This window comes from Phalacrocorax aristotelis, chromosome 20, assembly GCF_949628215.1.
Source record: "Phalacrocorax aristotelis chromosome 20, bGulAri2.1, whole genome shotgun sequence".
NCBI classification, from domain to species: Eukaryota; Metazoa; Chordata; class Aves; order Suliformes; family Phalacrocoracidae; genus Phalacrocorax; species Phalacrocorax aristotelis.
The window spans coordinates 4,816,551-4,844,301 of record NC_134295.1 but is presented as its reverse complement, the minus strand read 5'-3'; the positions used below and the strand labels follow the sequence as shown (position 1 = coordinate 4,844,301).

Here is a 27,751-nt window from a genome sequence, read left to right as displayed (position 1 = left end):
CACAGGTCTAGTACTTGACACACGGAGAAGCCAGTGCAAAACTAAAGTTTATTTACTTGAAGTAAACAGTTACACAACATAAATCAAGTGTTTAAAATAACAGCTACCAAACTCTCATTTAGAAAAAAGTTACCCACCTGTAAGTTCTAGTCCATTAAAGCAATACAAAAATATTTACAAATATACACAAGATTCCCATCTGTGGCTTCTGGATCACTGTGCTCTAGATCTGAAAGAGAAACCTAAGATTTCAAAATTAAGATCTCAAAATAAATATTCAGTATTAACAAGTCTTCAACCTGATCAGAAAATTTCCAATCTCACTACTGAAGTATGCATAATGCTGCAGTCAGACAGCGAGAAATACACGCTAGCGTGCCCGGAACTGTGCGCTTTTAGGTGAGAAGTTTAAAAATGTTTTCTTCTCCTCCTTCTTGACAGGAACCCACTGCCCATAGGGACTTCCCTTTCTGTCCTCTTCTCTTCCCAGAGAAACTGCCGGTTCTTTAACAGCTTGGCTTGCTGGCTTCTGTAGTACTGGTTTTGCCATCGTATTCTGGAAACAGACATTTTCTTTAGAAATCCTAGAATGAGAAGGAATGTGCGAAGCCCTGCTAACTTCAAGGGGTTTATCTGTGCTGAGAAGACAAATGTTTTCTTTCCAGCTCATAGGAGACCCAGCACCTACCAGGTACCAACTATGTACACTTAATTAGCACAGGATTCAGGGAAGTTGCTTTTCCCTTAGTTCTCCATTATTAAAATACACCCAAATACGTACTTTGAAATAAATTCTGTTGTAAACCAGTTCTGGCATACACTTTGGAGCCTACAGGACAGTACAGGCATTCAACATTATTAAGCACTGAAAGGTAAGCATTTATTTTCAAGACACTGCTGTTGTGTTTACAGTGCTTTACTGCTGAAGTACTGACCAAGCTCCTCTGGGAAAGTAATTATCAAACCATTAAATTCAACTTGTTACTATTAATAAAGATCTTTAATCGGGCAACCAACGCTAGGAAAAACCTAACCTGGGGGGATGAAGTACTGGACTTCCATCTTGGAAAAATCACACTTACATTAGGACTGAAAGAAATGCTTCTCTGTATGGCTGCTCTCTCCATTCCACTCTTGGTCATGTCTTCTGAGAGTCTTCTGGGTTGCTAGAGAAGAGCACACACAGCTTAAGTGGGAGGACACATTATTCCGTGCAAGTTAAGGCAGTTACTAGAGAGCAATAGCTTTCTGGTAGAATTGTTTCAGATATTTACATCAAGAGTAGCTGTAAGCTACTAAATATGCCAACAGATCAATGCTGAACTCAATCTGAAAAACATTCACTGTTTTTATCAATGTCATGGTGCCAATTCACACGTGACCTGATATCCGTGCCCCAGTTACAGTTTTAAAGAGGATTCAAACAATTCAAAGCACGGACTGCCATACAGTGAAGTGTAGCAGCAGAGCAAGTTGCATTAAGTTCTGCATATCCATCCTGCAGAGCTTTGGATAACAACAATAAACTTATCTGCAAGTGATGCAGGCCTCTTCTTCTGTACTCTCTCAACATCTGGAATATATTGCATATATTGTGAAAGGGATGCCTGTACCATTTGTCTAAAACCCTTAGTAAATTTGCTTCTATTTGAAATAGCAGTAGCCGATTGATGTAAGTTATTGCAGTTTTGTATTTACCACAAATCAGGTTAACACACCATAACAAAGCCAAACTAAAATTGCAATTCAGTTTAAGCTGCTCAAGTTTCTCCCTCCCTTAAATTCACAGCAGCTATAGCCCACAAGTCCCTTAATTACCAACAGATTTTCTTCATCATGTCTGGAACCATAGTCATGATTTCTATAAGACAGAAATAAAGTATGTAAAATGCATTGTGTGCTTGGGTATGTAATTTCTGGGAAACAAGTTTGTTGCATATGAAAAGGTTTTAACAGTTAAAAAGGGTAGAAAGATTTAACCTTTAAAAAACCCACACTGTATTCACTAGGTTTGGTACCAAAGGAGACTCCTTGTTTTAGGTCAGAAACACATAAGCTAGTCTAAATAATGGACAAGAACTCAAAAGCACAAGCTACATTCACCTCTCCTTCGCAAGCTATCACTACTGGAACACTTGCACATACTCAGTGGATCAACCGCCTCTTAAGAGAGTCCACAGTACTTTCAGCTTAACACAAAGTCTAGAGCGGTTTCTGGAGTTTTAGCGTTCTGGCAAAGCTCAAGTTTTTATTTGAGAGTGTGGATTCATAATCACAAACTCCACAGTTAAACTACAACACATCCGTGCAGACGGCAAGTTTTAAGAAGTGTTTACCTTTTCACTGAGAACACTCCTGTTCATACTTACCTCAGCTGACTCTCCAGGATCTTCATGCTCTTGTTTTTCATTTTTTATCTCTTTGGAAGGAGTAAGGATCTTCAAGCTTGCTGGCAGCACTATGTTATCTGTTCCCAGAGCTTTTGCAGCGTTAGCTTTAGCTATTTCCAGTAGTTCCCTCTTGTCTACAAAAGGAGAAAAAAGTGTCATTCTCTTATGCTTAAACCAACACGTACCCACCCATGCAAGCCAGAAACCTGCAGGTTTACTATTACTGCACGTACATAAGCATCAACTGTGATAAATTTTCCTCAGAACCTAGAAGATTTCACTTCAGTTGCAATACAAAGAATATGCTCTGAACTACTTTTAATACATTTTTATAACCACACAGACATTTTCTTCCACATTGCCATTATCAGTTACGCTCTACAAAGCAAATAAACAGATGAGAATTTGTCTGGTTAATATAAATTGTATGTTTTGAGATTCTCACACAATGGAAGTCTCCAAAAAAGTACCTTTTTCACTCAGATGGAGAGGTGACCTACTCCGAGATCTTGTTCGTGATCTGCTTCTCCAGTTCCTGTAAGCCTCGGGATATATTGTTCGTCCAAATCCATAATATCTTCGGCCTCTTGAATGTGATCTGCTTCTCGAATAAGACCTTCTATAATACGATCTTCCACGAGACCACGACCTGCTGCGTGATCTGTACCTTGGAGGAGAGCGGTGGTACCTCCTGTAGTGCCTGGCATGGTACCTTCCTCGGTACCTCATGTAGCCACGTGATCTCGACCGGCTTCTGGAATACGAACGAGAATATCTTCTGTACCTTCGGGAACCATTTCTTCTAGCCCGTGACCTGGATCTGGATCGGCTCCAGCTCCTGGAGGAGGCTGAAGAGGAACTACTTGAACTGGACCGTGAACTGCTAGAGGATCTGCTAGATGACCTTGTTGATGACCTGTCACAACTTCTCCTGGATCTCAAAGACAACTCTCTTTTCTTCGGTAAACTGAGGCTTAAGTCATCCATGATGTCTGTCATATCATCTGTTTTCCTAACCACCGTCTTCTCCACGCAAGTACTTTCAGAAGCTGGTTCCGTTTTTATTGTTGTTCTGTAATACCCCGTCTCTGTTCCTGTTGTGGGTGGGGAGGGGGAAGCTAATCATTTACACAGCAACAAACATTATGACACACAGGCAGAAAGTTCAATACTAATTAAACACACCCAACAATTTTCATCCAGTTTATCAGCATGTTTTGCCCATGATAACTTTAAGTTTTGTCATTTCCTTTCCTGTCATCAGTCTTCTATATGAAATAAAAATAAAAGGCTTGTTTTAACCATAGGTAGTGCTGTGTGTAATTTTAAAGATGTTTGTTTGTGTGGGTTTTAAGTTTAATACCCTTCATCTGCTAGGTAAGCATTCCTCTTTCATGACAAGGATACGAGTTAATACCTTCCCCCCAAACAGAATTTTCAAGAAATTTTATATTCAATCTATGCAGCCTATTGTATCAACAATGCAAGAGAACCATTTGCCTTCCAGATCAGTACAAATCGAGTAGTTTTCTTCTGCAGTTCTTTCGAGGTTAAGCTGTACTGTTTTATTCTGACAAGGAAAGCCACTTCAAGGTCTTGACCGTATCACATCACAAAACTCTCTGCACAGAACTCCATGCAACCCAGCGGCGTATATAGCAAACTACTATTAAAAATACCCTATATAACTAGTGAAAAATACAGGTAATGATTCACTAGATGACTTGTAAAGATGTAATGCGTGTTATGGTTATATATTAATAATTAAAATGGCTGTCCCTCTTTAGTGGCAGCCATTTTATACCTACGAAGGTTACTGTATTGCTGGGTGTAACTATCTTATCACTCTTAAACCTTACTTAAACCCTGACCAACAGCACTACTTTACAGTTTAAGGAAGCTTGCTTTATGACAAAATTTATATGTGGTGCTCGTTGTAAACCAAAGTTACCAAATAAGCCTTACTGAAATCGATCAGAGGTACTAAGTTCTACATGAGCTCGTAAGAAGCATTCCCCTCACTACTGCTAACGCTGAGGCTTCACTCCTTCACCTCTAAACAAGGGCCAAGGTCACAAGCACTATACAGGGCACAGCTAAGACGAAAGAACTGATTAATTCTCATCTCGAACACCGCCCCCGACCGCACGGCTAAGCTACCCGGACACCACCGTTTCCGACAAGGGCCACACTAAGCACACCCCACGCACAGAAGCGGCCGTTCCCCGGCGAGCCCCGCAGGAAGCACGCTCCCCTCCGCCCGCTCAACCCACGGGGACGGGACCCCCCCTCAGAGACCGCGCACGGGCACTCACCGCTGGGAGCCGCCGGGCACCCCCGGTGCTGGTTCCCCTCGGACACCAGGGCGTTCCTGCAACGAAGAGAAACGTAAATAACGTGAGCCCCCCGCGCCGCGAATAACGGGGTGCCCTCCCACCGCCCCGAATAACAGCCTTTTGCGAGCCCCCCCGCCCTGCGGCAGCGGCTCCGGGGGCTGCCCCCGCGGAACCCCGCAACTCACCGGCTCCAACCAGCCGGGCTCCCCCCGCACGGATCCTGCTCCAGCGGCGACGCCTGAGGAGACAACCCCGCTTCGTGAGTCACCCCCATAGCGACCGATCAAGGCTCCTTCCAGCCAGAAAACAAGCCGCGCTACGGCCCCGGCAGGACGGAGCCCTCAGAACAGCCGCCTCCCACTCCCACCTCCCGGCAGCGACTGAGAATCTTCCAGAACGTCCCCCACCCCTTACGTAACGGAGAACGGGGGCGCATGCGCAGAGGGGGGGAGAGAGCGCGACGGTCCCGGGCGCATGCGCACTGGCCACCACCGCTCCCCACACAGCACTGCGGCACATGCGCAGAAGGCTCCGTTGAGGAGACGCCCGTCTGCACCCACTGCGCCTGCGCAAAGCCGCCCCCGTCTCCCGACTCCGCCGGCGCGCATCAGCTGAGCGCCGTGCATGCGCACTGCGGGCGGCTCGGCGGCTGACTGACTGACTGACTGGCGGCGGTTGGGGCTGCTGCGTGGGCGCCGGGGAGTCGCCGGTCGTTCCCCGCCCTCGGGTAAGCGGGGAGACGGCGTGAGGCGTCCCCGGGCTGCTCGGCCGGTGGGTTCTTCCCCTCGCGGGTGGCCGCAGCCCCGCCGGCTGTTCGCGGGAGGGCGGCGGGGCCCCTCCGGGGGCTGGCTGCGGTGACTGGTGGCGTCTTCGCCTCAACCGGGAGCCCCCTCGCCCCTCCGACGGTTCCCCTGGTGGGTGTCGGTGGCCGCCCAGGAAGGGGCCCTGGCTGCGGGGTTCTGAGGTAGCGAGTAGCAGTTTTAACCTGCCTCGCACCGTGCGCGGGGATGCACGCCGGCCCGTGGTGCGTGATGGGTTCCTCCGGGAAAGAAACGTCCCTTTTCCTTCTCCAGTTCTTTAGAGCGCTGAAAAATGTCGGGTTTTCTTGAGAGCGTGAGGTGCTCGGAGTGTGTTGACTGGGGAGAGAAGCGGAACACGATCGCTTCGGTTGCTGCGGGCGTGCTGGTACGTACGGCTTCTCCGGCGCTGCTTTCGGGCTGGTTAGATGGAGCCAGCTGTCGGTGAGCTAAAAACGGTGGCTGTTTGGAAGTAAAAGGAAGAACAGGGATTTTGTGCTTGCATGTAGCAGCAGAGTTAACGACAAAATTTGTTCTGGGTGCTTTGCATTCACGTGTTACTTAAGTTTTGCAGCTTATTCACATGTAATAAGTACTGAAGCAGGTAAATCTCTGGCTTTGCGTTTAACCTTGTTCCTAAGTTGATAGCAAAACTAGTGATGCTGTCAGTCGACTCTGAGTTAGAAACTGTAAGAATGATTTCATATGTTAACGTTACTTTCCCTAGAGTCATATTATATGTTGTAAAGAGGCTTGTGTCTGTACTTTAAGCTATTGTGCTTTTCTTCTTTTTAAAGTTTTTTACAGGTTGGTGGATAATCATAGATGCAGCTGTAAAATACCCTGAAGTGGAAGACTTCAACCATTCGTACCATGCTTGTGGGGTTATAGCCACTATTGCATTCCTCATGTAAGCCTAATTTCTTGATTAGAGCTACACACTCCTACAACTTATTTTGTGCAATTAATAAAAGAAAGTTTCATCTTTAAATGGAGAGGTAACTAAGAATAACAAGTTGCTATCTGAGTATCTCTAATATCTGTCTTATGTTTGTTGATATTCATACTAAGGAGCCATTTTTTTTAAAGTGTGTTTTACACCTCTAAGTCTTATTTCTCTTTGGAGAAATGCCTTTTAAGCTCTTTTTAATGTTCTTGTCCCCTGTTTAAAAAAAAAATAAAAAAAAAAATGCAAGAAACACAACATCACTCTTTTTATATGGATTCCTGAGGAGTTTCATCTGTCGTTTGGTAAACATTTACCTTGTGCTTTACCTACGTTTACCCAGTTCTATCCTGTTTTGCAGGATCAATGCGGTGTCTAACGGACAAGTGCGGGGTGACAGTTACAGTGAAGGCTGTCTCGGACAAACAGGTATGGTGGTGTAGGCCATTGCGTAGCGATAGATCTGCGAAGCCTTTAAGTCTTGGAAGAGTTGTAAGAACCGTGCTGGTGTGCACGCTGCGTACCTGTGCGTGGCTCTGGCGTGTGACAGAAGGCGCTCTGAAACAAGAGCGTGCTGAAAGTCACGAGTGTCTGTCCTTGCACACTGGTACAAAACATCCCTACATCTCTTTCAAGGTGCTCGGATCTGGCTGTTCATCGGTTTTATGATGGCTTTTGGATCTCTGATTGCTTCCATGTGGATTCTTTTTGGAGGCTACGTTGTTAAGGGTAAGGTAGAGCATGGAATGTCACCTGATCCATTTTTGGAAGTTTAAAGTATTTTAAATTACTGTTGAATTATAGAACTTACTTTTAGACAGTTTATAGGCGGGCCCAGTGTTAATATTTTGGTTCCCTACGCACCACTATTCCACACTATCTACCGTTATTGGGATGGATTTTATCTACTTCTGAGTCCCAAACTTCCAGCTAGCCTCACTAGAAATACAGGTCTTGGTCAACTGGGAACTGCACTGATATAATTAAACTGCTGTGATCGTATGGGCATAATTCCTGGGGTGAACACTTATTCCGAGGATAAAAATTACTGATTTCACGCAAATTGCTCCCAAAGCCTATACGCTAAATTAGCAAAAGGGGAAAAAATAATGCAAACTGGACATTTAAATTCATACCTTAACATGTACCATGGTACCTTTTTGTGAAGGGAAGTCTTGAGAAAGACGTGAAAACTGCAGTTAGTCTTTATTTTCAAAAATAAGTCCGGTCACTTAAGTAAATGTAGATACAACTTGTACCTGGAACTGCAGTGAGTTTCAGGCTGACCAAGACACATCAGTGGTTTTGTTTAATTTACACCCTGGCCAGCATTGCCCTCGCTCAATTCACGGGACTTTCAGGGAAACCTGGGTGCGTTAGTGGCATAGCAGTGCTGCCAGGTTGCACCCCCATGCTGTATATTGCCACTATGTATGAAGATACATGTATATATACTTACACACGCATGCATTCCAAACAGGATGTGCGATCCCATGCGATAATTACAGTCACCTTGAGCATTGCATTTAGGGGCACATTTTCGGTCAGAGAACAGGAGAGGCTGCTTCTGCTTGCAAAGCTATTGATTTGGGGTGGGGGACACACAACAGCCATTGAATTAACTTTCCAATGGGGTAAGGCTTACGTTTGTCTTCTGTGTCACACAACTGAGCGACAGAGATGGGAGGGGACCATCTTGTTAGAGAATTAAAGGGCTCTGTGGGCTGCCTAGCGCTGTCTTAATTCCACGTGAGAACAATCTGACTTGGGCAGATTCGTTATATAGTAGCAGCAGCGCTAGGAGTTTGTAACTTCGCCCCTGTACCTAGTCGGGAATCCGACGTTGTAACGGACCCTCTCTCTAACTCGGCTCCTTCCGCTGCTTCGCAGTGCAAAGGCTCCAAGGGTTCATATTTAAATGAGCTGGTTATCTTTGCTATGACAACACAACCTCGTGCTTCTGAAATGTCAGAGCTGGGATATTCTTGAAAATGACTTCCAAAAAATTTATGGAATCTTTTTCTTTTGTTAGAAAAACCAGTAGTATACCCAGGAATAGCTGTGTTTTTCCAGAATGCATTCATCTTTTTTGGGTAAGACTGTCTTCCTTCGTTCATTTCTTATCTAATTTGTTTATAATGATTAAAACTGAAACTTGCTGTAATCTCTTTTTTCTGTATTCTGTTTGTAACTAGACATGGGTGAATAAACCGCTGGTAAAGGCAGGAGATCTTTGGGATCTGCCTGCGTAGGTTTCATTGCAGGACCAGGAATGGGATTTACAAATACTACAGCTTGCTCCCTGAAATCCTGTGTTTAAAGTACTAGGTATTTTATGTGCTCCGTTATTTACTCACGTCCCTTTATTCTGTTTCAAACAGAGGGCTGGTCTTCAAATTTGGTCGCACGGAAGATCTGTGGCAATGAGCGCGCCCGTGGAAGCGCATTGGCCGTGCTGGTTTTTTAACTGCACACTCCTGAAATTTTGTAAACCATTTTGTAAAGGGTGACCTTCAGTTGTGTCTAAATATAAAACAAGCAAAACTTAAATCATAGCACTAAAACTTCTGTTTCTGTTCTGTTACATTTTTTTACTCTTCTATGTTGATTTAAGTGTTGTAATGTTTTTGACAAATATAAAATTGCTACAAGTAACAACGGAAGTCACTTTTATGATACGACATTTGTTACAAGTAAATAGTATAGTGAAAAACGGATGTATTTAACCGGCTGTTTCTATGATATTATTTACAATCCAAGACTTACTAAAAATGCTTTAAAACAACTTTTTAACATATATTTATTAAATATTTCCTATACCTGGACAATATAACCATTTCTTTAATTTCAAAACTTACTGGTGTGTGGCTTTTCTTGAATAATATAGAACTGTGCTGCTTTGGGATCTCTTTTTTTCCCCCCTCCCTGAATATTTAATTTATCCTACGACGATAACGAGGACGTCGCTGGCAACAACTTCCTGTTGCTGTGACATTGTAGAGGCACAAGCACAAATTGCGTAGTGGCTCTAGATGGAAGTACCTCATCACAAAGCTTGCTGCGAACTATTTTCTAGCCGCTGTAAAACAAAGGAAGAGCACTTTCCAGACCAGGGACAGCCACTGCCAAGGAGAATTTTGATCCTGTAGCGTACTCACGTGAGTGGTGAGGTAGCTCTTCCTGTCTCTGCCCCTTCCTAAACCTTCACCAGGGCTGGTTGCTTAAGAAATCAAAGATAAAAGACGTGGGAATAAAATCCAGCTGAGTGCCACTGCCAGCTGACGGAAGCTGTGGGCAGCTGCTGAACTCAGCAGGTCGCTGGCTCTTTTGTGACCTAGAAATAAATAAAACTGGCCTTTCCTCTGCAAATAATTTTTCATTGCTTGAAACCTGTCTCACACTTTGTTAACTGTAGCGATCTTCTCCGCTTAATCCCTAACACATGAGTTGAGGTCAGTATGCATTGCTGCAGCAAGCATCAAAGAAACTCGTGCTTTGTCTTCAAGGTTCCGTTTTTCCTCATTACTTCATTTTTAAGCAAGTGTGCTGAATAAACAAAAACAATGAAACTTTGACTTTTTTATTAGGCAAGCATTTTTGAAAGGGTTTTTCGAAGTCAACTATTTTGAAACAAAGAAGAAATACTGAGGGTCACAATCCATTTAAAAACAAGGGCTCACTTGCACAGAATCCTCTGCCGATCAGGTCGCAGCCCGTGCACCGAAGCTCCCTGCTTGTCTCGGAGTAAATCAGCTCAATGTAAGACACTTCAGAAGCTGGGGCTTAGCACGGGTACCAAGCAGCACCAAGGACTATTCCCCAGCCTCTCCAGTTGCCCACACCCTCAGGGCAGCCAGAGCCTTTTGGGCACCACGACCCTGTGGTGGTGCCCACGTTTCCCAAGCTGGTGCAGACTGTCACCACACAGACAGGCTGTTCTGAGGTTTTCTGCCAAATCTTAACTGTGAATAAATGCCATCGATCTCAGGGGCACCATCCGCAAGTAGAACAATTTAACTTCTTGCCATTTGAACTGCCAAAGAGCTAGCCTGAGCCAAGTAATTACAGGTTTTTCTTTAAGCAGATAACTCAAAAGAGTTCAGTCTGGCAGGATGCAGGGTTCTGGCCCTGATCCAGCTCACTCATCAGATCCTTGCTTAACAAGGCTTTAAACAGAATTAATTTAGCTTAAAAACAAGTACTTTAATGCTTCGCTAGATGAGTGAGTACACCTTGAAAAATTATACTTTAAAATACATATTTTGGCTTTTAAACTCAGGAGCTAAAACTAGTTTAAAGTATTCAAGCATTTTGATTCATAAGCAATTACAGCAGCGAATGCAGCCAACATTTTGTACATATCCTACAAAAAGTATTTAAGGTAAGAGCAACAAAGCAGAAAAGCCAAATGCATTGTAAGTTTGCATCTGTAAATTTCCTCCCTGTATTTTTCCAAGAATAACTAGAACACTTCATTGCTCATTTTTGGTGTGCCCACCGGGATGGCTTTTTTTGAGCCTGAGAATTGACACTTCGGTGCGTTTCCAACCCATCATAGCTATTCCGTTTCTCTTGTGACAAATAGGAAAAGCTCATCTCGGTCAAATCTCTCACCTGGGTTCCTCCATTCAAAATCCAACACCCAGATGGGGAAACTGTGAAGACAAACATTCTTGTATCAGAACATTTTCTGCATCAAATCATTGTATGGAAAAGGCAATGGAAAACTGTATTAGAAGCTTATTTTCATTCATTGCTTTTTTCTGTAATTCAGATACAGCATCACACTCAGCACCTAAAGGTGCCCACAGCCTGTGTTTGTGCATCAGACTGAACAACTCTGCAGCCACGCAGGCCGGCAGGCTCGGCCTGTTTTCATAAAAAGCACCTTCCATTCCACTCACTGGCTTCTAAAAATCCCTCTTTTAGAGGATTAGGTGTTGCTCAAGTCTCCCAAGGGACTGTGTATGAAGCACGGGGGCCAGGGCTGCCAGCCCCAGAGGATGTCTGGGCACCTAAGATTATGTGTTAACACAAAGAAGATGATTTCAGGTTCAGCCCTGCGCCCACCAACGGCTGTGACAATCCCAGCTGAAAGCTGCACGCATTTAAAATATTCAGGCTCTGAATCAACTGTGGGAACAGTTCATCCATTTCAAACAGAGCACCCAACACATGCTGTGAAATGGAATTATCCCCCTTCTTTTTTTTAATTCAAATACCTAGTATTCTTCATCAAGGTGCGATAGATACACCCACACAGTTAATTTTACATCGAAACTTACCTCCCAATAAAACTGGTCTTCAAAGTACTTTGAGACGGGGGTGGTCTTAAAAAGTTTGAGGTTTAAGATTAAACCTATTTGTAAAAAGACATATATCCAAAATAAATATATACATCAGGGGAAGGGGAAGAGTGTGTGTGACTGAGGGTTTCTTAGCAGCACGCATCCAAATGCAACAGATCAAAACACGAATTCAGAACTAAATGCTTCAGCAGAGCCCCTTGACTCAGGTTCACCTTACAAACAAGGGAAGCTTGCCAGGATCAAGGCTTGTGTTATTAAAAATTAATTATTCTAGGTAAAACCCCATTAAGCAGCCTGCCAGATTCTAAAAATACATAAAAAATTACTGACTTCTTGCCTGAAAAATGCCTGTGTATTTAAAGCAATCGGGCTTATCAGCGCTGGTAGGCTTGGGATTTCAGATGGAAACATCTAGATTTTTAAACAATTGGTTCAAACACTGAATGTTTTATTATTTTAGAATGTTTTTTTTTAAATCTGCTTGATGAGCTCAACTTCTTAGTTACACTTAAGGTAATGCAAAGCCTTCAGATGAATTAAAGCACAAAAAATCATTTTAGTACATCTCTCAGCAATTTTCATCTGCCATTTCTCTTTTATTCAAGGCAGAATTAACAGCTACAGGAAAACTGCAGCTGCCAGAAACCAGACTGAACGTCACATGAGAACCACATGAGCCCAGATGATCCCAAGCCACTGGCGATCAAAGGCCGAGTGCTTGGCTGATGCCAGCGACCTACTGACACTAGCGAAACTGCAGGTTTATACCAACTGGCCTAAAAAGTGAGAAGCTCTAGATAGCGTTTTTCTGTCACTAAGACAATACCCAAATGTAAAAATGTTTTCATCCTCACACATCTCCTGCCTGAAATTTGAAGGCAGCTGCTAAGTATCTGTTAAATGAAACTTCACCAGTGAAAGAATGGTGCTCCTAGGTTGTTTAGGCTGAATACATCTCTTCTTCAAGAGACTGGCTTTTAAGAGTCCCTGGCATTCATGCTTCCCCTGGCTCCTTCTACAAATAATTTACCCATAGAAACACAGTTAAACTGGCCTCTTTCTGCAAAGGGTTGCAGTGACACGATAGCAGGTGCAATGAGATGACATACCCTCTGCCCTGAGGAAATGAGGAAGATATTACTGAAACATGTTTTTCAATACTGACCTGTAATAAAACCTGTTACCAAGGCAACACTGATGGTGAAGCAGAAGGCACCAATGTGAATCACGACAAAAAAATGCAGGCTGAAAAGTAAAACAAGTGTTTCACCTTTTACAGTTGCTGCATTTAGCATTAAGACCGTGCATGAATCTGTATCTAGACAGCATTTTACATCAAAGCCTCTCATAATAATTTGGTTATGCTTGAATCTCTCTGTAGCTGCAGTTAGATGTTTTAAGAGATCCTATCAGAAGCCTAAAACAGACCTCAGAGGGCATATTTTGCCCTTAGAAACCATCATTGTGGTGCTAAAACTTCACCAAAGTTGTTTCTTTCAGTAAGAATATGAAAAGAAGTGTAAGGCCCTTATGCCGCACTGTGATTCATTCCTGTGTAAATTGAGAAAATCAGAGAACTTGTATGGCACGACATGAGCTTGATTTGCAAAAATGAGATGCCAGTGCCAGATCAAAACAACCCATGGAGAATATCCTCAGCTGAGCCCTTCAGCTTTTGCAGGGCATTTCCCCAAGCATATTTTCCAGTTCAGTGTCCAGACCGGCTTTTGTCCAAACCAGCATCCTTGCCCCTGATGCAGAGTTAAAGCCTCATTTGAAGAGAAATGCTGATTTCTGCCCCCGCCCTGTATTAGCATACAAAGCTCCCCAAAACACATCACAAGAGCCAAATAGAGTCCTGGAAGGATGCACATCCCCAGCCTTCATCTTCTATGTCTGCTGTATTTAATATCAAATAAAAAGGGAGACACAAAGCAAGACTGAAAGCTAATATTAAAGTTTTGATCCAAATTCTGCTCAACTCAAAGTCTTTTTACCAACTTTTTTGGACTTCAGAGATTATCTCCCGTTATCTGATATAAAGCGGTTTATCTGTGATGACGTTCAGGCTTTCTGTATGGATAAGAACTCTTCTCAAGCATGCTACAATAATGATTAGCTAAGCTTATTACTTAATAGAAATTTATGTACCTTGGTAAATTAGTCCAGTTCTTTATTACAAAGAGAATGACCTGGGCAACAGCTCCAAGCACAGCAGGCAAGCCAAAAGTGAAATGAACTCCAGAGGAATCGTGAATCTGGAGAGTAGCATGGAAGCATCTCTGGGAAGAAGAAGAGAATTAACTGATACACAGGAACAGGAGTTGATAATAGTATATTGTCTATCGCAGACCTAGAAAATGAACTTGGGTCTTGCAAGTTGCAATCCTGCACTCTGTTGAAGAGTTCAGGTTTCCTAGCCTTAATCTCTTTGAGAGAGAGGTTTCCCTGGAGGTATCGTATGCAGGAAAGAAGTTTATACAGCTTATACAAAAACAATTTCAGGTTTGAGTAATACCTGTAAACAGTAAGATCCTAATATGGTTATCACACTGGCAAGCAGACCCAAAATCATTGCAATCCAAGGATACTCGATACTGTGTGCTGCATAACCAACAGCGACCCCACCAGCTAGCACTGCACTGCGGATGTGACTCTGTAAAATAAAACAACAAAACCATGGAGTGAGAATTCAGTCATCACTTATAGCAGCCCAATATCACAGACTGCTATTCTCCCGCAAGCGCAATCTCTAGGGTGAATTTGGGCCTCTGATTATTGTGAGTTACAATCTGAGAACAGAATTTCTAAGTTACAGCTTCAGTGTTCTCCTTGGGAGGCTAATGATGACTGTCAGGCTGAAAACCTGGACTTGTTTTTCCTCAATAGCTCTTATAATTCCAGTGTTTTACTGAGAGTAACAGAAAATATCTCCTCCGTGCAGCGACTTGCTCTCATGTCTTACCATCCTGAATTTTCCGTCCTTTGTGGTCAGAACAGACAACACGAAGGCAGTTACAGCACTCACTGCAAGGGCAAAGTAGGTGTTGTAGATTGCTTTGCCCTTGCTGTCCGCAGCCAGTACAGAATTGAAGCTTGGCCAGAATACCCAGAGAAAGAGCGTACCTTGGGGACAAAGACAAGCAGTTATCATTACCTGCTCTAAAACACAGCGAATCCGTCACCAGCTGTCTGCGGAGAGCTCCAGCCCATATTTTCCATTCACTCTAATTCCCACATTGTAAACAAAGGACAACAGAAAGCAGAGAGCCCTGAGGGACACCTGCTATACCAACACCTTCCCAGAAATACTCCAGTGTAATCCTGAACATACAGCCAAAGCACAGTGCTACAGGCACCTGGCTGGTCCTCCGCGGAGCGGAAGGTAGGATGCTCTTTTCAAGAACACCTTTAACATCAGCTTTGTCCTGTGTATCGTCCCCTTAAATGCAGGTTCAGATACAAGTGGGAACAATTCCACTGTTGATTTCCAAACAGGCATCCTGCCTGTTCTGCACAAGCACCAGGGACTTGCTCCTTGGCCAAAATTTCTGCTCCTTTTCATGGAGCTGTGGAATAACTGTTCAAAACCAGCTCCAAGAGAGAATGAAAGGCAGGCAAGGAGGAAGAGAAGAATGCTGACATGGTACAAATCACTATAAGGAAACCCAAAGTGCACTTTGGAATGTCTTTTACATTGGCTGCCAGTATGACTGGTACTGGTTGTCTTGCCTCCCAGCAGGGTTTCAAGAGAAAAAGAGGATAAACTGGATAAGAACAGAAACCTCTCTACCTCTACCAGGATTAGTCCAGAAGAAGGCTAAAGGCCAATAGCTTGAGCTGAGGTGATCATGCTTCACCAACTCAGCTATACACAGCTTAACTTTCTTGTTATTTGTGAAAGAATAATCTACTGAATAGCTACTCCCTAGTATAAAGGTGCAAAAGAACTTCACTTTCCTCCTGTAAGATTGCTGTACAGTGTCACACTTTCATGACCACATAAGCTTTGCTAATAGGAATGAAAACAGGTTCTTCTGCATCTATGGCCTGGCCCTAACTGTCAGCGTGTAGGAATCTCAGCCTCTATAAAACAAGCTCACCGCTTGCCAGGATACATCTTTTCCTATGTGCATATGGATACACGTGCACAGATCAAATTCCAGCCAGCAGAGGGAAGTAGGTGGCCTCACCCTAAGCCAAGGCCGGACCACACACAGCGATCTGCGCCTCTGCTCCCTGCCGTGCCCATAGCTCTAAGTGCGCAGATGACAATGCAAACAAACAACGGTTCATTTTGCCCTCTCCAGTCCTTATTTTCTGCAGTCCGGTCACCTTCCATAGTCACTGTTCTGTCCTCCGTGCCGCAGAGGTACCAGACCCCTGTGCAATTCACCTGACAGTAAAATCTGAAGTGTTCTTGTTCAAGTCCGTTGAGAAGTGACAAAGGCATTGTCACTACAAAGCGCAGTGGTTAAATCCAGCTTCTAGCAACCCTGGCAGCTACTGCTTTTGTACAAGCTTATCTTGGCTCCTTGAAATCCAATTTCCATTGCTGATTTTCACACTTTCAGTGCACCAAGGAGGTAATAACCATGCCTCTCAGGCAGGATATTTGACCCATTAACCCTGATTTAATCTGAAAAACTGACAGGCTTCCAGCAAAGTGGTATTATCTGGCCAGGTCATGTTCCTAGCTACTGTTTTCTGCAAGCAGAGTGCTATTTCTGTCAAGGACATCCCTTGAGAAACTGGCTTCTTCACAAGTTCAGCGCTTGCAGACAATCCAGTCTGGACACATTTCTTCTGTTTTGTTTTGGTTTGGATCCTTTTTTAGCAGTGTCCTCAATTTGTAGGTAATTCTACATCCCTAATCTTGGCATTGCCGACCTCCCTGCCAGATGCTGGACACAGGTTGTTTTCAGTCAGTGCTCTGAGTTCACGCTTAAAAGACATTTGCGAGACTCACTACAACATATTCACTACCGCAACTAATGTGATAAGTAAAAAGCGTTTGTAATTTTATCCCAAACTCAAACACAATATTTCAGAGTCACAGCCTTCAGGAGCAGGATACAAAAAGGAGCTGTGAGGAATTTGACTGCTCAGTTGCTCCTTTCTACCCACATTACCTTAGGAATTATTAAAGACATGGCATTATAATTACTTCAGATAGCAAGCACTCAGTTGTAGCAAGCTGCACTAAAATTATAATGAAGGCGTAACAGTGTCTTGATGAATTAGATTAAAATACTGATCTCCTCAAATTCTCCAGCAAAGCAAGAACTCCAGGGACTCAAAAGAACAACATCTACATTTCTGTTTCCCCAAACTGGGCTAAGACTGGCCAGGAATTAGACTCGGTGGGCCTTCACAGAAAGATCTTCATTTGGCTGGTGGCAGTTACATAACAGAAGTCATGATAATAAAGAAACCAAGTTGCTCCTTTAAGAAAAAGAACGGAACTCCCATAGATTCAGCCTATCATCACTCAGATCTTCTCTCGTGTGCCTGTCTGTATCATACTCCCCACCCTTCATCAGGCTTTTATCTTTTCACTGACATTACTAGGCAGGGACTGCCTTTTTATATCTCTGTACAGCACACTGCAAAACAAAACTGAGCCTCGGCCTCAGCTGGGAACTGTAAGCACTGCTGAAATACAAGTAACGTCTCAACTTTGGTGCATGGGTCCCTTACCAATATGCCCAAACAAGCCCAAAGCTTAGCTGGGAGAGGGAACAGTTGACCTGGCATAGCCTTTACGCTGTGTCTGACAGAGGCAAACTATGCCACAGCCCAGGAGTGGCTTATATGCCTGGTAGGAAACATGCTGAGACTCACCAACTCATTGTCAGAAACCACGAACCACAGCAGCAGCAGTTTTCTATGCTTGGCTGCATTCAGGCCTACACTCTGCATGCAAAAGCATCAGTGTGCTATGGCCAGCCCCCAGAAACATTCCTTATGTTCTCACTTCAATCCCTTCCTCCAACTGAGCCGTTAAAGCAAATGCCTTACCCAACATTGACAATAAATCCGACTTTGGGGTACTCCCGTTCTTCTCAGACCTTGGTGATGGCTCAGAGAAACGTGAGGAGACTGCCAGACCGAAGTAGGCTCCAAACAGGTGAACATGCATCATGCTGATATTGTCTGGATTCTATATCAATAGAATAATCAAATTTGTCGATTATTTAAGGCCACAGGAAGCCTTTGATGCAGTTCCTGATACAGTTGCTCATGTAACCTCCTATAAGCAATTTATTTTCACAGTCCCTCAGTTTATGCATGAGTTATTTACGCAAGATTAACTTATCTGAATTCAATGCAGCTCATAAACACACAATTCACATACGGAGAGTCTGGGGTATGTTTACATTGTACGTTAAATGTACATTAAGTTCTGACTCTGCTGTCCAGACTGGGCTGGTATATCATCCACGCTGGAAATCTTCCAGACTGAATTGACACAGGGAGGAGGTAAAGTGTAACGGCAATTAGTGCCTTAGCATAGGTCAAGGCTTTCATTTGTGTGTTGGGGTCTGTCAGGGCACTGGCAAGGCCAAACGCACTACATCCCAATCCATCAGCTTGCCCTTTAGGGCCAAGAATCATAGAATAGAATCATGGAATGGTTTGGGTTGGGAGGGACCTTCAGAGGCCATCCAGTCCAGCCCCCCATAGTGAGCAGGGACACCTTCAGCTAGATCAAGTCACTCAGAGTCCCGTCCAGCCTGGCCTTGGATGTCTCTAGGGATGGGGCATCAGCCACCGCTCTGGGCAACCTGTGCCACTGTTTCACCACCCTCACTGTAAAAAATTGTTTCCTTATATCCAGTCTAAATCTGCTCTCATTTAAAACCATCACCCCTTGTCCTGTCAGAGCAGGCCTTGCTAAAGAGGTTGCCTCCGAATATAGATATAAGCAATATAAGAATATAGATATAAGCAATTATAAAGATATAGAGTATGCAGGGTTTGGAGTTCAATGTCCTTAAGTATAGTCCCAAAGTCAGGCTTCATCTCTTAATTAAAACATAGCCACAATCTAACTGTGACAAGATAGAACACACTGATGTTTCTGTCAGCAGAGCACTAACAAGCCACCAAAAGGCAACATTCCAAAGCCCCAGCGAAATTTTTCCCCATATGCCTGGAAATCATACTACCTGCAGGAACTTGGTGTTGATCCATGTGTTCATCCAGAAAACCATTACCTCCACAACTGTCATCACAATTAATTGCACAGGATTAATCTTCCCAAGAACAGCTGCAGCAGAGATGACCACAGCAGTCGTACTCACAACAGCCGTTCTTCTGCAATACAAGAAAGAAAAAAATAATTCTGTAGCAGGGCCAATAAAGAATGACAGACAGTAAAATGTACTTAAAACCCCAAAGCCTTCTAAAAAGTCTGCAAATATGATAGCTGATTCACTAACAGGTGGATATAACGAGGTATTGCCCTCCACAAAGAGCAATCAGCAGTTCTAAATTGTTCTAGTTCTAACACGAATTAATTACCTTTTCAGTCTATCTTCGATTTTGTTTGGAAGAAAGGAAACTAATACACCTTCTATCAGCATGGAGCATTGGACACCAATTACAATGATCAGGAGGTTGAATCCGGTGCTGCTAAACCCGTATCTTTTCAGAAATGTCAGGTAAAAGCCAAATCCAAAAATCATCATGTGGCTGACATCTTGAAAAGCTGCATGACAGAAAAGACCAAGACAGCGGTGAAGTTATTAACGCAGACTGGAATCCTGGTTAGAAAAACAAATACAAAATCACAATCAACTAAGAAGCCTTCGGATAAAAATTCAGGTGCCATTATTATTTAGTATTTGTAAAGAATTCCAGAACTTTCTTTCCAATCCATAAGTAATCAGAAAAACAATACCCTCGACCCTGAATTTATTTTTCCAGAGTGATCAGAATGGATGCCATAGGAAGGGGGTTGAGGGGTCAAAAAGCATGACAGAAATGGAGTACATTTAGCAATGAAATTTGGACATTCATTTTTCCTGAGGTGAATTTAAAAAACTTAATTTGGACTTTTCAGGGAGAGCTGCTGTGAATTAATGCTGATTCCTTCCTCGAGGGCATTAGGGAAGAAATGAGTTACGAAGAGAAACCTGTACAACGTCCTTATCTGGGTAGAGGGAACAGAAATAGCAGCAGAAAGAGTTTAATATGGAAACCAGCACCACTGTAAAAAAGGTAGAGGCTGTCCAGGATATAAGCTTTCAGACCTGTAGGCCTGGAAGTGTCCCCCAAGACATGTAACAGTCATATTCTCATATGGCTGTGCCGGCCTGTACCTAGAGCAAAATATCAAACTGCCAGTAAGCAGATCTCATTTTTCGAGCTATAAAACAGGGAGGGTAACGCAAGAATGTAATGAGGATTCATCAGCTCATATTTGCACAACGCTGTAACTATGTTTCACACTATGGCGGTAGCATAATCTGCAAATACATTCCTTTGATCAATGCACAAAATACATCTCCAGAACACATATTAAACCCTTAATTCCACTGTATTCACTTCATTTATTTACATCAAGCATTCAAATGGAAAGTACTGCCATCCTGAATTCTTACTTTGTAGCACACCACCACTTCCGCGTGCCAAGACCTCAGAGGTTTGTTATGTTCACAGGAGTCAAGATTACCACAAACAGGCAGCAGAAAACAGACCAGCAATGCAATTTAGTACCGCTTATGTCTTCATTCGCTGTCATTGCTGTAGTATAAAGAAATACGCGGCAAGGTAGGGTACTTAAAGGGCAGTAAAAACATTCTACTTCTTACTAACAAATACACAAACCTGCTGAATCCCATCTCGATTGCACTGCAAAATAAAAGCAAGCTTTAACCCTTCCTTTCACAGCACAGCTGCCGATCTTACCTGGGTAGGAGATGCCTGATAGGGGTGAATCATCATTATCTATGTCAAAAAAGTAAAAGAGGATGATGAAAGCAGCTTCCAGAATAATGATTAGCAATGGCACGCTGTTTTGGAAGTTCCTGTAATTAGAAGACATTGTGCACTAGACTACATTAAGCACAAACACATCAATATTTTTTTTTCTATAAAAATGTTCCAGTAACGTCAAACCAATAGAAAAGGAGGTGTGGGGGCGCAGGAATAAAAACTCGGAGAGATAAAAAGCCCAAGAGGCGTCAGCAAGAAACAGTTCCTTATCTATGGCATGTCAGGAGCCCAAACTTACCGTAAGTGGCGTGGACTGAACTCAAAAACTACTCATTAACAGAGACATCAAGCTGTCAATACTGTAATGCTCCAGGATCCCAGCTGTACAGCGCTTCGGCTGCTGTTGAGCCTTACATATCAGCTAAGTGGGAAGTAAAGAACATAGACTTGTGAGAGTAGGATGTGGAATTTTATACAAAACTGTCCTTTATTTACATCGCTGATATCCAACCTCGACCCAAGTCCCTTCATCTATGGGTCGGGGAAGGCTCTGTTGAGATTCTCAGCGTGACTCTCAGCTTGGTTAGGCTGTAGCTCTACACCTGTGTCCCACAACAAACCTCCTCGGACACGATGAATCCAACCCGATGCCAGAGAATCAAGAATCTCTGGACATGTAAAGGAGATGTAGCATTTACTGCGCTACTTGTAAGATCGGTCTGTTCTCTATAATATGGCTGTGGAAACAGCTCCAGTGAATGCTCTGGGAGACCCTGGTAATCCCCAGGCCGGGAAGTTGCAGGCAGACAGCACCGTTCAGAGCGCTGCAGGCTTTTAACTGAGAACCAAACCACAGCCCTACACCCTCCAGATGCTTTCTCTAATTCAGACCTAGCCTTCATCCAGAAGCATATCAACTTCTATTACCACACTGTGACTACAAGGTACCCATATCCTTATGGGTTCTGAGCCTTTTCGTAAGGCACAGGCTTTTTTCATTTGTTGTTGGTTTCTTTTAAACCAGGAGCCCCTAGAGTGAGCATTTTGGGCACATGAGCAGGGCCGTATGGTGGAAGCCAACTATGTTCAGTGTATCCCTCTGCACAGATACCGTAATTTATTATAAGACGATTTGGTTGTTGAGGACAATTTATTAATCCAATATGAACATTACTACCTCCTCAGCATTCACTGTGCTTTTGGTAAACTGAATGCTTCTTTGCTGAGGTAGTCCAGGAGATTAAACGACTGTAATTGTTCAGACTTTCTACTTTGAGTCCGTTTCAAACTGAGTGCTGTGCCTTTGAGATAGTAACAGTGCATACAAATGGGTAGAAAGCCACCTGCTGGTGACAGAAATATGTATCAGACAAACACATACGCAGAAAACCACAATTCACTTATATTTTAGGACATTCCTCCTGCAGACCCTGGCTGTATGGCACAACAGTAGTTTTCAAGCCATCTGTAAAAGGTTTGTATTTGTGGTTATAACTTGTACCTTCCTCACGTGCAGTATCAAATTGCTTACCAGCTTTTACTTAGGCCTAATAAAACTGTAAGTGAAGTATCCTTAGCCCCATTTCTCCCCCTTAGCTGGAGAGCTGGGCAATCACCAACCGTATGAAGTTTAACAAGGGCAAGTGCTGGATTTTGCCCCTGGGGCTCGGCAGCCCTGTACAGACAGGCTGGGGAACGAGAGGCTGGGGAGCAGCTCTGCAGGGAGGGACCTGGGGGTTCTGCTCGACGGCAAGTTGGGCATGAGCCAACAGCGTGCCCTGGCAGCCCCGAGGCCAACCGTGCCCTGGGGGGCATCGAGCCCTGCATCGCAGCCGGGCGAGGGGGGGGATTGCCCCGCTCTGCCCCGCGTTGGGGCAGCCTCACCCCGAGTGCTGGGTGCAGGTTTGGGCGCCATAGGACATTAAGGGTATAAAGCTACTGGAGAGTGTCCAGAGGAGGCCACGGAGTTGGGGAAGGGTTTAGAGGGGAAACCATACGAGGAGCGGCTGAAGTCCCTTGGGTTGTTCAGCTGGAGCAGAGGAAGCCGAGGGCAGCCCTCATGGCGCTCGGCAGCTCCCTCCCGAGGGCAGGAGGAGGGGCAGGGCTGGTCTCTGCTCTCTGGTGACCAACACCAGGGCCCGAGGGAATGGCAGGGAGATGTGCCAGGGGAGGGTTAGGCTGGGCATTAGGGAAAGGCTCTTCCCCCAGAGGGTGGTGGAGCCCTGGCACAGGCTCCCCAGGGAGGCATCACGGCACCAGCCTGGCGATGTTCAGGAAGCGCTTGGACAAGGCCCTCAGAGACACGGTGTGAATTTGGGGTGTCCTGGGCAGGGACAGGAGCTGGGCTCGATGGTCCTTGTGGGTCCCTCCCAGCTCAGGGCATTCTATGGTTCTATGATTCTATTTCAGAAACTCAACAACTTTCAAAGGACTTTCCCAGATGTGTGAGCCCTGCCCTGACTTCGGAAAATCCCTGATGCAGAAAGATCTACATTCAGCTCCTTTTCACGGCAATTCCATGATCATGTGGGTGAATCAGAAAGACCCAGAATGCCTGGTGAACTTTCTCTAGACAAGATTACAGCTGAAACGGCAACCCAGAAGTTGATTTAGCTAACTGATGCAGTGTCTTTGTGTGGTTTATAAATGCAATATATCTAATTAGCTGTCATCTGTTTCCTGCATGACAAACCCTTAGGACTCAGACCCAGGATAAGAATGACCCAGAACTCCTGCCACCATTTTGCCCTGGTCAAATGAACACAACTAGTTCTTTTGACACTTGTAACCAAATCCCCTGCCAGCATTAACTTGGGCAAAATACACCAAAGGCTAGGAATTTACCCACGTTTTTCCCCTCAGGGTGACATGTCACGCTGTAAATGCTGATGCTCGGATTTCCAGCTTCAACTCCCTCCTAGACAGAAAGACCTAAGCTCAGCGATCTCAGACAGTGTGAAATGCAGAACAACTCTCGAATTAGAGCTCCGCTACCAGCCGAACATCCCCGTCACCTCAGCCAAGGGGACCAGAGGCCTCTGTGCCAGTTGTAGCGCCGTGTCCCACACGCCTCAGACTCAGCCCGGTATTGCGTGACCCTCATTCGGGGAGGCCCGTTATCCCCCCGAGTGGCCTGGCAGGCCCGTGGCGCCCAGCCAGGCTGCGGGTGAGGCCGGAGAAGCCAAGGCAGCGAGGAGAGGCATGGGGAGCCCCAGGCACCGCCGCCCCTCTTCAGCCCAAGGGGCAATGCGGCCTCGCCCAGACTCGGGGGCCGCCATTGGCTTCCTCGCGGTTTCCACAGGCCGCGGGGCGGGGGCGGGGGCGAGCGGCCCCCGGGGCGAGCAGGCCCAGAGCCCCGGGCCCTCAGCCGCCGGCAGCAGCGCGCGAAGGGGGCGGCACCCGGCCGTGACTAGGCACCGCCGGCCGACGGCGGGATCGCGCCGCCCCGCCCCACCCCTCCCATTGGCTGAACACCCGCCCCTCCCGACAGGCCTCCCTTAGGGACTAGCCTCCCATTGGCCGAAGCCTGGATGCCCTTCTGGCTTCCGATTGGTCCATCTCCGGTCACCGCCCGCCTTTGGGCGGATCGGGGAAAAGAGAGGCCGAGCCACCGCCCCCTCTCCCTCCCCCCCCCCCCCCGCCGGCGTCCTGCCCAGCGATTGGACCAATCATTTGTCACTCTGTTGTATGCGTCCTTTATTGGCAGGAGGAGGCCGTCAGTCATACTGAGGGTACTCCCCCCCCGTAACCCGTCAGGACAGGACTGCGCCGTGAGGGGAAGCTCAGGGCGCCGCGAGCTGCCTCCTTTTACCGTCGCACCCTGAGACGTACCTTTCCCTTTCCCAACAGCCTATTTGCCAGCGAGATTGTCAATCAAGTGCGAGAGGCGGTTCTTAAGCCCTACGGTGACAGAGGAAATTGAGCCCACCTTCTTCCGTTTCCGAATGGATAGCTGAGCTGTCCTTTTATTTTTATTTGTATCTTCCATTGGGCAGTCTTGCTGTCGATCACAGCACGGGGCGGGAACCAGCCCAGAAGGACAGTGGGCGGGAGAAGAACAAAACCTACTCAGGGATTGGCCCACAAGCCATCAATTCACCAACCCTTCTCTTTGACGGGCTCTAGCCGCCGTCAATCAAGTGCATGGGCGGGTCAGGGGCTAGCATGGGGCGGGACCAATTTTCTGATGCCGCCATGGGCCTCCTTGGCCGTCCGTCTGCTTTTTCGCGCTTCCGATTGGCCGAGAGTGCCGTCATTCCGGCGGGGTCAGCCGCTTGATTGGGCAGCGCTGGGGGGGCGGGGCGCTGCGCGGCGGCTGCGCGGGGGGACGCGGCGGGGAGGGACGGATCAGGAATTATTTTTATTTCTTTGTTTCCCAGGGAAAAAAAAGGAAAAAGAAAAAAAGAAAAGAAAAACCCCCAAAGCAGGCCCGCGCGAGGGAACCCCCCGCCGGGGCGGATGGTGCTGCCGTGACCGGGCGGGCCGGGGCAGCGCGGGGCCGGGAGGCGCGGCGGGGCCCGCCGGGCCGGGCCGGAGGCGGCCGGGAGGATGAAGCGGCGGAGCGCGGACTGCAGCAAACTGCGGCGGCCGCTCAAGCGGAACCGCATCACCGAGGGCATCTACGGCAGGTACCGAGCGGCCGCCGGGGCGGGCGGGCACGGGAGGGGAGGTGGGGAGGGCGCGTCGCCCCGCTACCCCTCACACCCCCGGCCCCGCAGCGGCTCCCCCCCCGCCCCGCCGCGGCCCTGTCAGCGGGGGCCGCGCAAGACATGGCGCCCCGGCTCCCCTCAGGCTCTGCCCCGCCCCGCGGCCTGGTCGCGCCGCCACTAGGCCGCGCCGGCCCCTCCGCCGCCCCCTCGCCCGCTCCCGGCTCAGGTTCTCTCCGGGGGAGAGCGCGGGGGGTGGGGGGAGCTGCTGGCCAAGGTCCTGTCGGCGCTGCCCGGAGGGAGCCGCTCCCCTCCCGCCCGCCTCCCCAGGTTTCGCACTGGGCGGGGGAGCCTTGGCCTCTCTGTCCCCCCGAGAGAGGTTTCCCCACCGGGTTCTCACGTCGGGCCTTTCCCGGAGGTGCCAAACCTGCGACCCGCATGCTGCAGTGGTTCGACAACGGCAGCGTGGCAGAGGAGGCTAGTGCCCGGGCTGCTGGCGCTAAGGTTGAGAAAGTTGGTTTTCACGTGGTGGTGAAGGCACCTGTGCTGTGGCCTCCGCGATGGAAGCTCACCGGAGCGATGGGTGCAGCAGCGAGGGATGCGAGCAGGAGCTTGTGCGGGTAGTGCTTGGAACAGGGAGGGATGGCCTTGTGGTGGTGAAAACACAGTGGGTATTTGATCGCCTCTGACTTACGAAATATGAAAGAAAACTGCAATGAAGTGAGATCCGTGTTCGTAGGCTCGGGATGTGCCTCATCGGTGTCTTGGAATAAAAGCATACTTTCCAGGGGTTTATATCCAGAACTCACCAAAACGCAGATTCCTAAGCATTTGCTTGTTGTGAGCATGTTTTAAAGAGTGTTTTAGAGCTCTGCTTTCTGAGTATCTAACTATGCCAAATTTTATATGAAATACAATAATTGGGTATTTCTGAATAAAGGGGAGTTTGTTTTAGTAGAGGCTGGAAAGCTGGCTTTTGAAAGTTATAGTAAGCACAGTGTCCCATTTCTGTTTCTAGTTCAGTTGATGTTTGTATATACAGTGGCTGGGAACTTGGGCAAACTCATACAATGCAGATAAGGGGAACAGCTGATAGTGAGCTCTGACTGTAATAAAATTGTCACAGCATACTGCTTATCCTAGTTGTAGTGAATCTCTGTGTGAGAGTAGAGAGTGTCTTGTTGCTTTAGAATCCCAGGTTTTGAGGAAAACGGTGCTTGGAATGTTAAAGAAAAAACATGCATTGCTTAGAAGTTAGTACTTAAGATGACTAGTCTTGGGAAAATAATCCAAATGTAAGCGATTCATTATGTAATTAGTTTTGAAAAGTCATTCAAAATCACGTGCGCTCCGTTACCTCTGAGGTGACTGGCTGGAAAGGTGGGGTGAGAGAAGGAAGGAAAACCAGAAAAAGTTGAGAAGCACAGCAGGTGATGAGTGTGTTCAGCATGTAGAGTTGTTGTAGTTGCATGAGCAGGTAAGAGAGACATCTGGCTTCTTGCACTAACTTCTCCTGGCATGCTTTAGTTCAGAAATCGGATTTTTAGCCTTTGTTTCACATGGCATTTTGATAAACAGAAGTAGTCAGTGACTTCAAAGAATTGTCCCACAGAAAAGAGAAACTAGCTTGAAGGCTTGCCTCTTTGGAAGTCTAACCAGAGAGAGGTACTTCTGTGTGGATTGTGGTGCTCTTGCTTGTTTCTTTTGCTCTCCTTCTTCCACCACCCCCCTTTCTTTCCCCCCATAATTTAGGGAGATTACTTACAGGTAGCTTCTCACAGAACTACAGATTTCTAAATTCTTGTGATTACTATAGTTATTTACTCAACTTATCTTAATTGTCACCATCGGCTCACACAAACCCAGTAAATACAGTTATCAGTAGGTAGCATCGTAGTATTATAAGTAAAGCAACTAGGCTGAACAAACAGCATGATTGAGATACTTAACTCTTGTAGGATTTTTGTTTGCTTTTTAAATTAAGACCGATCTTCCCATCCTTGTTCCCTCTCCAATCTTTCAGTGCCACGCTAGGCACAGCTGTCACTAATAGACATGTGTAAGTGTAGCTGAAAGCTGCAAAGCTGAAGAGTTTTGGAGCAGATAAAGCAATGAAGGAATTGTCCTGCAGTAGAACTGTGGTGGCAGCGTTCTCTACATATGTAAATCTGAAACAAATTATAAGAAGGGATAGAAAAATGATTTCTAGTTACAGAACAGAGTTAGAAATGTGAAGTCCTGGGTGGTATTGGAAAAAAGTGAATATCCTGCCTCCCTCAATGTTATTTTTTTGCCAACTTCTGCAGCATCCTTTTTAACAAGTTTATCTAAGAGTTCACAACCTTTCTTATTTGAAATTTTACAACTGTAGTTCTTTAAAGTAC

At 45.8% G+C, this 27,751-nt stretch overlaps 4 protein-coding genes across 11 annotated transcripts in view; 2 read left to right on the top strand and 2 right to left on the bottom strand.

Moving 5' to 3' along the window:
• Positions 1-29: 29 nt before the first annotated feature.
• On the bottom strand, positions 30-5,081 carry RSRP1 (arginine and serine rich protein 1). Its single transcript, XM_075115051.1, has 6 exons — positions 4,912-5,081; positions 4,706-4,761; positions 2,861-3,484; positions 2,370-2,524; positions 1,083-1,166; positions 30-556 (listed from the first exon to the last, which is right to left on the bottom strand). Exons 1-6 carry the CDS (start codon positions 4,998-5,000, stop codon positions 371-373), a joined length of 1,194 nt encoding a protein of 397 aa, XP_074971152.1. The 5' UTR covers positions 5,001-5,081; the 3' UTR covers positions 30-370.
• A 52-nt stretch (positions 5,082-5,133) lies between these two features.
• TMEM50A (transmembrane protein 50A) lies at positions 5,134-9,322 on the top strand. The gene is made up of 7 exons (XM_075115053.1): positions 5,134-5,453; positions 5,800-5,911; positions 6,321-6,433; positions 6,831-6,898; positions 7,106-7,198; positions 8,502-8,562; positions 8,851-9,322. The coding sequence occupies exons 2-7, from the start codon at positions 5,819-5,821 to the stop codon at positions 8,894-8,896; spliced, it is 474 nt and encodes a 157-aa protein (XP_074971154.1). The 5' UTR covers positions 5,134-5,453; positions 5,800-5,818; the 3' UTR covers positions 8,897-9,322.
• Positions 9,323-10,035: 713 nt separating this feature from the next.
• LOC142066925 (RH-like protein) lies at positions 10,036-24,726 on the bottom strand. Of its 7 annotated transcripts, none has more exons than XM_075115047.1 (12): positions 24,553-24,726; positions 21,020-21,142; positions 20,695-20,813; positions 19,306-19,492; positions 18,951-19,098; positions 17,800-17,941; positions 14,744-14,904; positions 14,297-14,434; positions 13,930-14,060; positions 12,944-13,023; positions 11,755-11,828; positions 10,036-11,124 (listed from the first exon to the last, which is right to left on the bottom strand). In XM_075115047.1, the coding sequence occupies exons 4-12, from the start codon at positions 19,470-19,472 to the stop codon at positions 11,098-11,100; spliced, it is 1,068 nt and encodes a 355-aa protein (XP_074971148.1). In that variant the 5' UTR covers positions 19,473-19,492; positions 20,695-20,813; positions 21,020-21,142; positions 24,553-24,726; the 3' UTR covers positions 10,036-11,097. The 7 variants fall into 7 exon arrangements, with proteins under 7 accessions (XP_074971148.1, XP_074971149.1, XP_074971151.1 ...); XM_075115044.1 differs by lacking the exons at positions 21,020-21,142; positions 24,553-24,726 and adding an exon at positions 23,736-23,942 and having other exon boundaries at positions 10,389-10,467; positions 11,085-11,124; XM_075115048.1 differs by lacking the exon at positions 21,020-21,142 and having other exon boundaries at positions 24,553-24,667.
• A 296-nt stretch (positions 24,727-25,022) lies between these two features.
• Positions 25,023-27,751, top strand: part of MACO1 (macoilin 1) — a 30,802-nt gene continuing 28,073 nt past the window's right edge. Inside the window, exon 1 of one of the 2 annotated variants that reach the window (XM_075114494.1) lies at positions 25,023-25,349. In XM_075114494.1, coding sequence (XP_074970595.1) covers positions 25,270-25,349 — 80 coding nt within the window. In that variant the 5' untranslated portion in view covers positions 25,023-25,269. The remainder of the gene's footprint in view (positions 25,350-27,751) is intronic. The other variant, XM_075114495.1, reaches the window with a different exon arrangement.